Source organism: Amblyomma maculatum, chromosome 3 (assembly GCF_055883805.1).
Source record: "Amblyomma maculatum isolate TAMU_Amacu chromosome 3, ASM5588380v1, whole genome shotgun sequence".
In the NCBI taxonomy this organism is placed as follows: domain Eukaryota; kingdom Metazoa; phylum Arthropoda; class Arachnida; order Ixodida; family Ixodidae; genus Amblyomma; species Amblyomma maculatum.
Window position 1 is genome coordinate 144893151 of NC_139346.1, and position 14061 is coordinate 144907211.

Here is a 14061-nt window from a genome sequence, read left to right on the forward strand (position 1 = left end):
AATTTTTATTGCACGATGTAAGTCATTGCTTTCTAATTGTTTTCACTGTTGCTTCTACTAGAGCTTTCAACATCCCAAAATGCAGCCCAATCGCCATAAAGCAGTCGTCGAGAGTCGAGACGGGAACAGGCGGGAATCCAAGTGCCTGCTCAAAAGCACCATGCGTGCTTGAAAGCCATTCCGGCATATTGCCATGGTTGGAGCATTGAACTTTAAGTAGAACAGCATGTTCTGTAGTCTCTCTTCTTGCTGAAATACCGCACTTCGCCCCGCCAAAGCAACAAAGGGTTTACTGAGGTTAGATTTTTTTTATTGAATTACGACATTACTGTGAAAAGGCAAAGCGTTCAGTTAGGTAGCAATTAACATTGATGTACACACAATTTGACCATTGTTACAGGTTGGTAAATTCTTGTGCAGCATCACTAGTTTTTAAACGATCACCTCCCAGCTTTTCTCAGCAGTGTGAAGAAACTTCATGGTGTTCATATCGCAATTGTGCGAAAGGTCCCGGAGTCACTCGCATCAGTGCCTGCTCGCATGACATGATATGACAGCATGTTCAACGCGCACAGCCGAAAATTTTCTCAAGAGGGGCTTGAGCACCGCAGTTAACACCGAAACAAAGCCGGATGCTTCTGTTTCCACTCCTGTTGCTGTCCGCAGTCGAATTAGCGTGGTATAATGGCTTCTACTTCACAACCAAGTGCAATAGACGTCACCTCTGTGAACCGCCCGAAGAAGAGAAAGTTGTACCTTGAGCCGGACGCACTGTGTGGCATTCCAAGGACGACAAAATGGCGGAAGAAATCTCGGTTGTCCCAACTAGACGCGGATGTAAATAGTGCATCTGAGGCTACGATAACCCAGCAGGAGCAAGACTCATCTGAGATCTTCCTAGAACCCACGGAGGACAGCGATGACTGCACGCCTGCCACAATGAATGATGGTAAGTAGGCTGGTCATAATTTATGTATGACCTGTTTGCTCACGAAAAAAAGATATCAGTCTGTTTAATTTGCCCTGGCAATATTCCAAAAAAAAGGATGAGAGTTGAAATATTTAAACCATCTGCAAATTCCTGCAGTCAAGCCTTAAACATTCTCTCAAAATTTAATGCCTGCCCGCGTTTCCATTTTATGTCGTCTGTTCACACCGGCTATTAACTTCAAGATTAAGTTGAACTCTCATCGCTGTGGAAGTTAGTACTTGTGTAACTAGTAAAATTTGGTGTCGGGACATTTTAAAAGGCCCGGCTCCCTTCCTAGGCAAATTTGTTTCCACGAAGCATGGGGCAAATGTAACACACTTTTTTTTTGTTCTAGGTTTTAGTGTGGTGGCAATTAGCACATATGTTAACTGTTATTAGGCACACGTTAAGATGCTTTTTTTTTGTCAGATGCTGACTGGCTCACTGTTGAAAGCGACATTTCATCCAACCCGAACGCTGACAGCGACAGCTCAGCTAGTGGCACTTCCACAGAGGACAACACGTTCGATGGTTGGCAAGAGGCGTCAAAGAGGACACTCCCAAATTCTACAGTTACAGTTGCAGAAGCGTTGCTGGGAATTCTGAGCTACAGTATCGTGTCAGGTTTGAACTGGGTACAAATTGAAGGCCTTGCCAGACTGGTCAACTTCTTGCTTGGCAGCCCCGTCATTCCAAGCTCACAATATGCACTCCGAAAACTGTGGGCAAGTTCAATAACAGAGACAGTGCACCATCATTTTTTTTGTCCTTCCTGTATGACTTATGCCGGTAAGCCAGACAAACAGCATGTATCCTGCAGCAAATGCGGCAGCAACATACCCATATCCAACTTCAAACATAGAAACTTTTTTCTACTTTGGATATCAAACTCCAACTTCAAGAACTTCTACAAGATAATGCGGTGGCAGACGCTTTGTATCAAAATCTGAAGAACAGGGACATGTCTGAGGGTATTAAGGATATTAGTGATGGTTCACTTGTCAGAAAGGTCAGAGAGAATTCCAGCTGGTGTGACATCACGCTCACACTGAACATGGATGGTGCAAGGGTGTTCAACTGCAGCAAAGATTCTTTATGGCCAATCCAACTGGTAGTGAACGAACTGCCCATTTTCATGAGATGGTCCAATGTGCTCTTGGGTGGCTTGTGGTTTGGCAGTGGCCATCCTGACATGCAAATGTTCCTAGGAACATTCCTAAATGAACTCATGAGTGCAACTTTTGTTGTATGGAAGCACAGTGGCAAAACAATAAGGTCTGCACTAAAGGTGGCAGGTGTCTGTGTGGATACACCTGCCCGGGCAATGGTGCTTCACATGAAGAACTTCAATGGACATTATGGTTGTAGTATCTGCCTGCTGCATGGAAAATTTGCTCATGGTGAGTTTTAATATCCCAACTTTGAAATGACTCGTAAAATTTCATAAAATGTGATGCTAACCTTAAAAGCACAAATGGTGTTACGGCCAGTAATGTTTTGGTGTTATTTCTTGTTGATTCTTTCAGGGGCCCTGAGGTATATCCTTCCTGATCATGGAGGAGCTGCCATGGAAAGGACTTCCAACAGCATGAAGGCAGATGGGAAAAAAGCACAACATACAAATGTTGTTGTGAATGGTATGAAGGGCAGAACAGTGCTATCGAAGCTGCCTGGTTACGATTTAGTTTGGGGAACAAGCCCAGACTATATGCATGTAGTTCTTGAAGGTGTGGCTAAGCAATTTTGTTCCTTGTGGCTACATTCGAGAGGTGCTGAATATTATATTGGTGCACGAGAAACAGTAAACTCTTTAAACAGGAGGTTATTGGCAATTAAGCCCCCAAATTGGTTCACACGTACACCTCGAAGATTATCTGACTTCGCAATCTGGAAAGCCAGCGAATGGAAGTAGTGGGTTCTTCATTATTCACTACTGTGTCTTCGTGGCTCTTTGCCAGATATTTACATAAAACATTTCAGTTTGCTTGTAGAGGGAATCTACATACTTCTACAGGACACCATATCATCAGATGATATTCTCAGGTCATCAGATCTTCTGTCAGAGTTTGTTTTGCAAACACAGTCATTGTATGGATTGTCTGCAAAGACCTACAATGTACACCAACTTCTGCATCTGCCAAAGAGTGTGGCTAAACTAGGACCTCTTTGGTCACATTCTTCATTTGTATTTGAAGGTGGAAATGGACTTCTTGTTAAACTGGTGAGTGGAGCTAATGGTTCAGTTCAGTTCAGGCGTTCAGTCGTGTCCGACTCTTCGTGACCCTATGGACCATGTCACGCCACGCTTTCCGGTCTCTCACTATCTTCTTAACATCACATAGCTTCATCTGCAATGCCTCGAGAATGCCATCTAACCATCGCGTTCGCTGCCTACCCCTTCTCCGGCGACTCTCAACCTTTCCCAACATCAAATCTTTCTCCAGCGACTCCTCTCTTCTCATCAGATGACCAAAGTAGCTGAGCTTTAACTTTAGAATTTGACCCTCCAATGAGCAGTCAGGGTTTATGGTCGACAATATCGACTGATTTGATCTTCTGGCAGTCCAAGGAACTCTTAAGAGTCTTCGCCAGCACCACAATTCAAACGCGTCAATTCTTCGGCGGTCAGCCTTTTTCACAGTCCAACTCTCGCATCCATACATCACAACTGGAAAGACCATAGCACGGGTTATACGGATCTTGGTTGGCAGACTAATGTCTCTGCTCTTTACTAGGCGGTCAAGGCTAACCATTGCTCTCTTTCCCAGAAGCAGGCGTCTCCTAATTTCATGGCTGCAGTCTCCTTCCGAGGTAATCTTGGCGCCCAAGAACAGAAAATCTGTCACAGCTTCCACTTCTTGTCCATTGATGCTCCAGGACTTGATAGGGCAAGACGCCATGATCTTCGTCTTTTTAATGTTCAGTTTAAGCCCAAACTTCTCACTCTCTTCTTGTACGCGCATCAGAAGTCTCTTGAGATCCAATTCACTTTCTGCCATTAAAGTGGTATCATCCGCATATCTAAGGTTGTTGATGCGTTTTCCAGCGATCTTCACTCCAGCTGAAGACTCGTCCAGACCGGCCTTCCTCATGATGCACTCTGCATATTGGTTAAATAGGCAGGGCGACAGTATGCAGCCTTGCCTCACCCCTTTCTCAATCGGAAACCAATCAGTAAGACCATGCCCAGTTCTGACTGTGGCCTCTTGCCCTTCATAAAGGTTCCTGAGGAGACAGATGAGGTGAATTGGAACTCCCATCTCTTGGAGAGCTTGCCACAATCTGCTGTGATCTACGCAGTCAAACGCTTTCGCATAATCAATAAAGCAGAAGTAGATGGGTTTCTGGAACTCTCTTGCTTTTTCCATGATCCAGCGAAGGTTGGCAATTTGGTCTCTAGTTCCTCTGCCCTTGCGAAACCCAGCTTGCACGTCCGGAAGCTCCCGATCCACATACTGCTGCAGCCTACCTTGCAGGATTTTCAACATCACCTTGCTAGCATGCGAAATAAGCGCGATCGTGCGGTAGTTGGAACAATCTTTGGCACTGCCTTTCTTTGGCCCCGCAGGGGGCACCTGTTAAAGCAGGTGTTTGTGTGTTTTGTGCGACACCACGGACCCCGAGCACCCACGCTTAGCCGTGCGTGGCATCGTCGTGTCTGGGGAAAAGGGGATCCTGGTGGTTGAGCCGATGCCGAGTGTTTGGACCTTTAAGGCCCCTCGGCGGAGGCAACACACCACTTTGGCCCACGCTTCCCACAGACGGCACCTCCGGGCTGACCCACCCGGGGGAAATCGGCAGTCGCCTTTTCCTGTCCTCCCCTCCATCTTTCACTTTCCTATCCTCTCTCTTACAACTGTCCTGTCTTCTCTTACCTTCTTCGTTTCTTCCTACTTCCAGGCGGCGAGGGTTAACCTTGTGTGGCTAACCACCCTGCGTTATGCCATATTTGGTTATAGTCGGGGTGTACGGCTGGCGCGGGCAGGTCTGCTTTGCGAGTTCCTGTCCCGTCCCCTCGTTGGGCTCCATGGTGGGTGGCCGCCACCCCGGCTGAACAAAAACTTACTGCATGGCTTCTTCTTTGCTCTCCAATGATCGTTCCCGAAAAAGGGGACGGACCGATGAAACTGCAAACTTCTTTCTAAAGAATGCAAACAGATTCCCACGCTTCCACGTGGTGCACAGTGAAGACCCTCAAAAAACAGCTAGGCAAATATCTCCTTTTGTCGTGACCAAGACATTGACTGAAGCAATAGGCCAAGGATACAATGTCAAAAAACTTCCAAATGGCGACCTACTCTTGGAAATTATGTACCATCATCAAAATGAAAAACTTCCTACAGTAACCAGCTTTGGGGAATGCCCAGTTAATGTCACCAAACACCGCTCTCTAAACATGGTGAGGGGAGTCATTTCAGATGACGACCTAAAGTACCTAAGTGAAGAAGAACTCCTTGAAGGACTAAGAGAACAAAATGTCATCAATGTGTTCAGAATTAAAATCAGACGGGATAACAAAGAGATACCGACCAGGCACTTAGTCCTTACCTTCGAATCGAGCACACTGCCCGAGGCTGTGGAGGTAGGGTACACGAAGATAAAACTGAAACCGTACATACCTAACCCGCGTCGCTGTTTCAAATGCCAAAGGTATGGCCACGGCTCACAGACTTGCCGAGGCCAACTTACATGTGCGAAGTGTGCCTCCCACGAGCATCCCACTGAGAACTGTGAATCCGAAACGCATCTTTGCATCAACTGTGAGGGCAGCCACGCTGCTTACTCACGAACCTGTCCAACATGGAAACAAGAGAAAGATATCATCACACTAAAAGTCAAAGAAAACCTCACTTACAGGGAAGCACGTAAGAAACTCACGTCCACTCACACCCCAACTTATTCTGTTGTGACGCAAAAGGGGGCGGCGTCACAACAGTCTTTGGAACCTGCCCAGGTGACACACGGTGCACCTAAGGCAGGGACCTCTACGTCCCCGGTGGAAGTAGCTGGGGCTGCTCCACCACCCCCAAAGCAGGCTGCGCGGGCCTCTAGGTCAGCTGGCCCCAAGGTCTCTCCAGTAACGGCGGGATCTACCACAAATGTGTCTGTGCAGTCTGCACAATCGTCCAGCACGTCCGAGGACGCAATGGACACAACAAACGACGACCGTCCGGGGCCGTCAACATCTGACAGGCGACGGAGCTCCTTGGAGCGAACTAGAAAAGAAAAGGCCCGAATCACCGGGCCAGAAAAAACTTAGTCTCTCTACCTTCCTCATATAAAATGGCGTTCTTAGTTCATTGGAACTGTAGAGGACTTTTAAGAAACTACAGCGATATAAAAGACATTCTTGCTTCATTCTTACCCGCAGCGCTGTGCGTTCAGGAAACCAATCTCGGTGCGCAGCATAAAAACATACTAAAAAAATATAAAGTTTTTCGCCGCGACCGAGAGCACGTTAGCAGGCTCTCGGGTGGTGTTGCTATCATTGTAAGGAATGATATTGCAGCTAGTGAATACAAACTTGACACTCAGTTTGAAGCAGTGGCAGCCACCTTGCTTACATTTAAAAGAATCACGGTGTGCTGCGTGTATGTTGAGCCACATCGAAAAATAGCTCTCAATGACTTAGAAAACCTTATAAATCAACTACCGGAACCTTATGTGGTAGTTGGTGATTTTAATGCACATTCTCCTTTCTGGGGAAGCGAAAAAATTGATGCGCGAGGCCTAATTATTGAAGATTTTATTCTATCTAACAACATTTGCTTACTAAACGCGGGTAAACCGACCTACTGCTCTCCGAGCACGGGAAAGATGAGTGTTTTAGACCTGTCATTTTGTTCACCTTCTCTCTTTAATGATTTTAAATGGGAAGTTTTAGAGAATCCATATGGGAGTGATCACCTACCAGTACTAATCCGCATGTCATCATCACCAAAAGTCACCCCAAGCAAACCACGACGATGGAAGCTCCATTTAGCCGACTGGCCACTTTTTGAGTCCAAAGCCAATCTGGAAGAAGTTTTCTCAGAGGAGCTCACTGTAGATGAATTGAATGAAAGGTTTACTAATTGCATAATACGTGCAGCAAAACTAGCTATTCCACAGTCTTCGGGAGTTGTGCATAGCAGTAACAAAGCCTGGTACACGCAAGAATGCCGGGATGCAAAAAAGAAACAAAATAAGGCCTGGGGAACTTTCCGCAGGTACCCAACCCAAGGAAACCTTATAGCATTTAAAAAGGCAAGAGCAGAAGCACGATTTATTCGTCGAAAGGCTGAAAAAGAATCGTGGCAGAGGTATGTAACGTCAATAAATAGCTCAATGACGTCTAAGAAAATGTGGGAACAAGTTCGTAAACTCTGTGGAAACTTTTCCCCGTTTACAATTCCCATCCTCACAGCCCCTGGTGTTCAGACTAGCATAGAAGAACAGGCCTATATACTAGGCGAACATTTCGCACACGTTTCAAGTTCGTCACACTACACAGAAACATTCCTAAAATACAAAAACATAGCTGAGAAACAAAAACTCCCAACAAGTGGTGGCAGAAATGAATCATATAATAGTTTTATTACACTCCAAGAAGTAAAGAACGTCCTTGCTGCTGGAAAACAGACTGCGCCTGGTCCTGACGAAATTCATTACGAAATGCTGGCTCATTTATCCGAATCCTCTGTAGAGGCACTTGTGAAATTCTTTAACAAAATTTGGACTCTGGGTAAACTCCCGGAGGCTTGGAAACAAGCCGTTATTGTTCCGTTTCTGAAACCAGGAAAGCCGCCGACCTCAGCGGGCAGTTACAGACCCATAGCTCTGACCAGCTGTTTAGCAAAATGTTTTGAAAGTGTTTTAAACATCCGACTAACTTTCATCTTAGAATCTCATAAACTTCTTAATGTTCATCAGTGTGGTTTTAAAAAAGGGTGTGCAACGACCGACCACTTAGTGCGTCTTGAAAATACTGTCAGGGAAGCGTTCATACATAAACAAAATTGCCTTGCCGTTTTCTTTGACATGGAAAAGGCATACGATACGACTTGGAGGTTCGGGATCCTACGCGATATAGCAGATTTGGGCATCCGAGGCCGGATGCTAAATGTTCTGAAGGACTTTCTATCAGGTCGTTCATTTCAAGTATGTCTCGGTACCACCTTCTCGAGGAACTTTATTCAAGAGAATGGGGTACCTCAGGGGTGCATTTTAAGTACAACTTTGTTTATTGTAAAAATGAATTCTATTAGCAAGGTAATCCCAAAATCCATTATGTTCTCGCTGTATGTCGACGACCTTCAAATAGCCTGCACATCCTCAAACATATCAATTTGTGAAAGACAAGTACAATTAACATTAAATAAACTAGACTCATGGGCTTTTAAAAATGGGTTCAAATTTTCCCCACAGAAAACCGTGGCAGTAATGTTCTCGCTGAAACGAGGTATACAGATCAATCCCAAGTTACACTTAAATGGGATTGAGTTGCCAGTAAAGAGCGAACATAAATTTTTGGGTGTAAAGTTCGACAGAAAACTAACATTCCTGCCTCACATAAACATCCTAAAGAGGAAAGCCATAAAATCTCTAAACATACTGAAGGTTCTCTCTCGGAAACACTGGGGGTCTGATAGGGCGTGTCTTCTACATATATATCGATCTGTTGTGCGGTCTAGCTTGGACTACGGGTCCATAGTCTACGGGTCAGCTAGACCATCATACCTAAGGAAATTGGACCCGGTACATAACTTAGGTTTACGCCTTTCTTGTGGCGCTTACAGAACATCCCCTGTTGATAGTCTGTATGCAGAGACGAATGAGCCTCCGCTGAAAGATAGAAGGGCTTCACTTACATGTGCTTATGTCCTTAGAATAAGGTCACAGAAAAAACACCTCTGCTATCCAATAGTCTCAACATGCCGCTCACGAGTAATTTTCACAAATAAACCACAAGCGACGAGGCCACTGATAATGCGTTTCGAAAACATTTGCAGTGAGTTAGAAATTCTGGACACCTTGCCCGACACTGCACCAAAAAACAGCCCCCTACCCCCATGGTACAAACTTCCAAATGTCTGTGATCTCACTCTAACACACTTCAACAAAAACCAAACTCCTAAAGAGTATATAATACAAGAATTTCGCACAATAAAAGAAAAGTACAGTAATTATACAGAGTTTTATACAGATGGATCAAAAACTTCTACTTATGTTGGCTGTGCCGTAGTTGAAGAGAACTGGGAACAAATAATTAGGCTTCCTCAGTGCGCATCAATCTTTACAGCTGAATCCTATGCTATCCTGACAGCTGTAGAAAAAATAGTGAATGAAGGCATTGGGAACAGTGTCATCTACACCGATTCGTTGAGTGTACTGATGGCTTTAAATCACAGAAATGCTGCCATGCCTCTAATCGGTAACATAATACATAATGTAAAAATGATCACGACACAAGGACATAACATAGTGTTCTGTTGGGTCCCTAGTCACGTAGGCATTGACGGCAATGAAAGAGCAGACAAATGTGCTGCACTTGCCCACAACAAATTGATTCAGAAAGTAAACATACCACATAGTGATTGCTTGAAATTAATAAAACATAAACAGATGAATAAATGGCAGTCCAGATGGAACAACCAAGAAAATAATAAGTTGCGTCTCATAAAGCCTGTACTAGGAGAATGGCAATCGAGCACACATCAACAACGTTTTATGGAAGTGATAGTATGCCGTCTTCGTATTGGACATACACATCTAACACATAACTTTCTGCTAATGAAACATAACAAACCGACCTGTGAAGAATGCGATGAGATACTCACTCTAAACCACATTCTAATTACATGCTCAAAACTTGAGGCACTACGGAGAAAACATTTTACTATATTTTACAATCATACCATCCCATTCCATCCCACCTTGCTTTTAGGAGAAAGAGCACTTGTAAACCTAGCATCTGTTCTCAGTTTCCTAGAAGAAGGAAGCTTTTTAAATAAACTATAGATTAAACATATCCATTTCCTCTTTTGCAACCAGAACATACATTAACCTTGCTCTTGGCGCATGATAGCCTTAGTTGCTTATGCGCCATAAAACCCAACACACAACACACAACACAGCCTTTCTTTGGAATGGGGATGTAAACTGACCTCCAATCCTGTGGCCACTGCAGGGTTGTCCAAATCTTTTGACATAATGTATGCAGTGTGTTAACAGCGTCGTGGTTGAGGTTTTGAAGCAACTCAGCTGGAATACCATCAATTCCGCTAGCTTTGTTCTTAGCAAGGCTGGCTAAGGCCCATTCAACTTCACTCTTCAGGATGCCCGGCTCGAGATCAGTAATCACAACCGTCCTATACATACTTGCTCGAAAGTTACAGATAGCGAAAGCAACTTTAAACCTTTCACCAGGAGCAGTAAATTTTCTGGGTGTACAGAGGAAAAGAACCAGTCAGCAAACAGTTTTGCTAGGCACTGGAAAGCCATGCTTAAACTTGGATTCAAGTGAAAAGCAGGCTATTGCTGATAAGCTTGGCTGTGACTCAAGTGTTATTGAATATAACCGAGTGGTCATCAGTCAGCAAACATTGCACTCTGCTCAGTATACCAGGCCTATAAAGACTAACAACAGTGCATTTATCAGCTTTTCTGGCTCTTTTTTTCTAATTCATAGAATTCTTAGTGGCGAAAATTCTTGCATAATTTTGCAGTGCCAGGAACTACTACTTGTCGAAAGGCTCTATGCAAAGCACCTTTTGATTTGTGTCAAAAGAGCAGAGCCGTTAGTTTGCATAAAACCCAGTGAAGTTATGCGCCTGTGTGTGTTTATGGAAATAGACCACATTATTTTTGTTTCAACGATTCCAAACCTCTATGAAAAAGACTAACTCTCGTGCTCAAAACAGTCTGGTGAACAGTATTCAGCCATGATACCGGAGGTCTTGGCTTGGAACTGTATGCGTACAAATAATGTTTGTACTTTTCTGGTTATACATTTAAAAATGTGGCATATACTGTTTCAGAATACATTTCAGCTGAGAGATTGCAAATATAAGGTTTTTGTAAATACACCATTGTCACATAATCAATTTTACGCTCATTTGACGGAATGGGTGGGGAACTGCATAGTATGCATTTTGACAGCAGTAATGTAGCTGCCAACAGTCACAGTAGCCAAAAAATGACAATTTTTGGTGGCAATTATGGATGGTTTGGGTCAGTGCCCTACAAGTAGTGCAGAACCATATGCAACTGCCCTCATTTGGTGATGACAGTGATTGAATCAACAGCACTTCAATAGCAGATCATGATGATGCAAAGCTCCTCAATATATATGCAGTCATGCTAGGCAGCTGAATGATATCTGAAAAGCACAGTTGTTTTTGACAGAACGCCATCACTGTTACACCTTGCCTCAAGCCTGTTTGCTTTGCTGTTTTCCTTTGAGTTATTATAGCTGTTTCAAATTTGCCAGTTAGCTGTGGTGGCACAACCAAGACAATGACTGTTTGGACAAAACCGAATTTCCAAAAATGAATTTGATTTACATCTATCAGTGTTTTTGAGTTTGTATCAACGACTGCAAACCCTGTATATGGCCCTCATGCTGATAGTGTTGGTTGCTGTGGTATGTAGAAGGCTGTTCAAATTAAATTTCTCTTTCCCATTGCGACATGTAGTGGTCAGACTAAGAGCTCGCAGTGGAAGAATTATCTCTTCTGTTCTTACAATATGTGTGCCTTATGTTTGGCAGTTCTTTCCATGAGTATAGGGTTGTACAAACGCATATGCTTGCTTGCATGAGCAAGCTCTGCAAGATGTATTAACTGTGTTCTAAATAATGCTGTGTTTTCATGTTTTAATGTGTCTTATAGTAATAATACTGCATGCATACTTTTTGCTTCTTGTCGATATTCCATGATAAATTGCCGTTTTTCAAGTTCATTCACTCAATAATGCTTTGTCATTTATCACAATAGTTCCTGGATGAAGGAAAAACCGCAGTGTGTACAAAGTGCCATGATCTCAATTTTGAATATGATAGTGACATCTGCAAATTAGTTTTCGCATTTTATACAACTGAAAATCATGTCCACACTGGTCCTTTTTAAGATGATAAGCTGGCTCCTTATTAATCACTTCACTGTTGGTGGTCTAAAGTACTCTCATTCATGTGTATCTAAATTTGCTTAAATCTGGTTGTTTACTTATAGGTGTTGAAAGTATATATAGTCATGTTGTAAGAGTTGAATTTATGGTATTCACACTCAGGCTGACATATGAGAGCTAGACTGAAGTATGTGAATAGTATTCACAAGGAGGTCATCACCCACCGTTCTCCTGCCTTTGTAAATATATTTCAAAGCAATATTTCTGTTTAGATACGCATTAGTTGCTGTAGTCTCTCTCATGTAAATGGCATATAATGCAATAAAGTGGAGCACGCCTGTCATGATACTGTACTGGTGCTTTATTTATTCAAATTTAATATTACGTTTTCACAAAATAGATATTGCTGCTGCACTTCAAAAGACATGTGCATTGAATTAAAATGCATTTAAGGTTATGCATATCAACTGAAAAAAAAATTCATCAATAACAACAAACTAGCCTGTATTTCAATGAATGAAAAAAAGATTATCATAGTATCACAGTTTAGTCTGAGTTCATTTCATTTTATATTCTATTATTGCATTGAATATGCAACTGTGTTTAATAATCTGTACACATGGCAGGCAGCCCATTGGGGGTTGTCATCAGGTGTGGAGGTGCCATATAAGTTCATGCTATCTCTACTATGGCTTTATTATTGCTTCAGTTAGGTTTATGTGCGCTGTGTGATGAACTCTATTTGGCTGTAAAAGACTGATACATCATCATTTCAGGTTTGTATTAGGGCACACAATGAGATCTATGTGCTGCCTATCAGTTTTGTAAAGAGGTTTATGGGTCAGGTAGGAATATGTACCAGACTTGTAGAAGGACCCATAGGTGACACATTGATATCTATATGCCGTATACAAGTCTGGTAAAAAGTTCTATGGGTCAGGTAGGGATATCTACCAGACTCATAGAAGGACCTACAGGACTTATACATATTCCTAAGAGACTTGTAGAAATTTGTATCACATTTTTTTTCCTAGGGTTGGTCTCTCCAAGGACACCAGCCTTGTGTAGCTTCGGCAATAAATAGAATCTTCCTGGAATTGGGCTTAGCGGAATGGTGGAGTGCTTGTCGTTGTCAGTAATTCTATTTTCTTTACACAACTTGTCAATAGCTTCTTTGACTATAGAGTAGAACTGTTCAGTTGGATCATTTAGCAATGTTTTATACATAAATGGAATCCGCCAATTGCCTGTGAACCTCCGCGATGTAGTCAATTGTGTTCAAGCCCGCCGCGAAGCTGTGGTTCGATCGTCATCATGCTGACTATGTTGCTGTTGAGAAACCCGTGAGTCATATCTAATTCACAAATTTGATACTATCTCGGCAGGTTTAAACGAATGCCCTGGTGCGCTGTCTTTTTGTCATGCTATTTGGCTCTTGACATATGTGTTTGCATATGCGATCTTTGGATTTCTTTCTTCTGTATCGTTCATCATCATTTCGGATTGTATTCGGATTATATATATATATATATATATATAAAGGGGAAATGAGGGTGCTCGTAATAATACATGAAGGAAAGAAGCCAACAGTCGGCGAGGCCAAGGAAAGCATTGGGGATTATGTTTTATGTCTTTTTTTTTAATTTTTACTTGGATAATCACAGAAATGAGTAATGCAATCTGCTTAGGGGAAAGATAATTAAACACAAAGTAAAAGAAAAAACAACGTGCCGATGGTGGGGACGAACCCACGACCTCCGAATATCGCGTCCGGTGCTCTTCCAACTGAGCTACATCGGCCGCTGTCCCCCCTGCTACTTGTTTGGGTATTTATGTTGTCTGTATACGAACCTTGAAAGTGTTCACCAGCGTCTGTTTAATTATCTTTCCCCTAAGCAGATTGCATTACTCATTTCTGTGATTATCCAAGTAAAAGTTAAAAAAAAAAGACATAAAACATAATTCCCAATGCTTTCCTTGGCCTC

The 14061-nt window shown here is 42.9% G+C and overlaps 1 protein-coding gene and 1 pseudogene across 2 annotated transcripts; both read left to right on the forward strand.

Moving 5' to 3' along the window:
* The first annotated feature begins 201 nt into the window (after positions 1-201).
* LOC146196244 (uncharacterized) lies at positions 202-3472 on the forward strand (annotated as a pseudogene). Its single transcript, XR_014706102.1, has 3 exons — positions 202-949; positions 1400-2370; positions 2497-3472. The product of XR_014706102.1 is annotated as an uncharacterized LOC146196244 (transcript).
* A 6756-nt stretch (positions 3473-10228) lies between these two features.
* On the forward strand, positions 10229-12408 carry LOC146196245 (uncharacterized). The gene has a single exon (XM_084598132.1). It carries the CDS (start codon positions 10288-10290, stop codon positions 10852-10854), a length of 567 nt encoding a protein of 188 aa, XP_084454258.1. The 5' UTR covers positions 10229-10287; the 3' UTR covers positions 10855-12408.
* Positions 12409-14061: the final 1653 nt, after the last annotated feature.

Bases quoted from the DNA above. Each gene is read 5' to 3' on its own strand.
- LOC146196245 (XM_084598132.1), top strand. From the start codon at position 10,288: ATGCCCGGCTCGAGATCAGTAATCACAACCGTCCTATACATACTTGCT.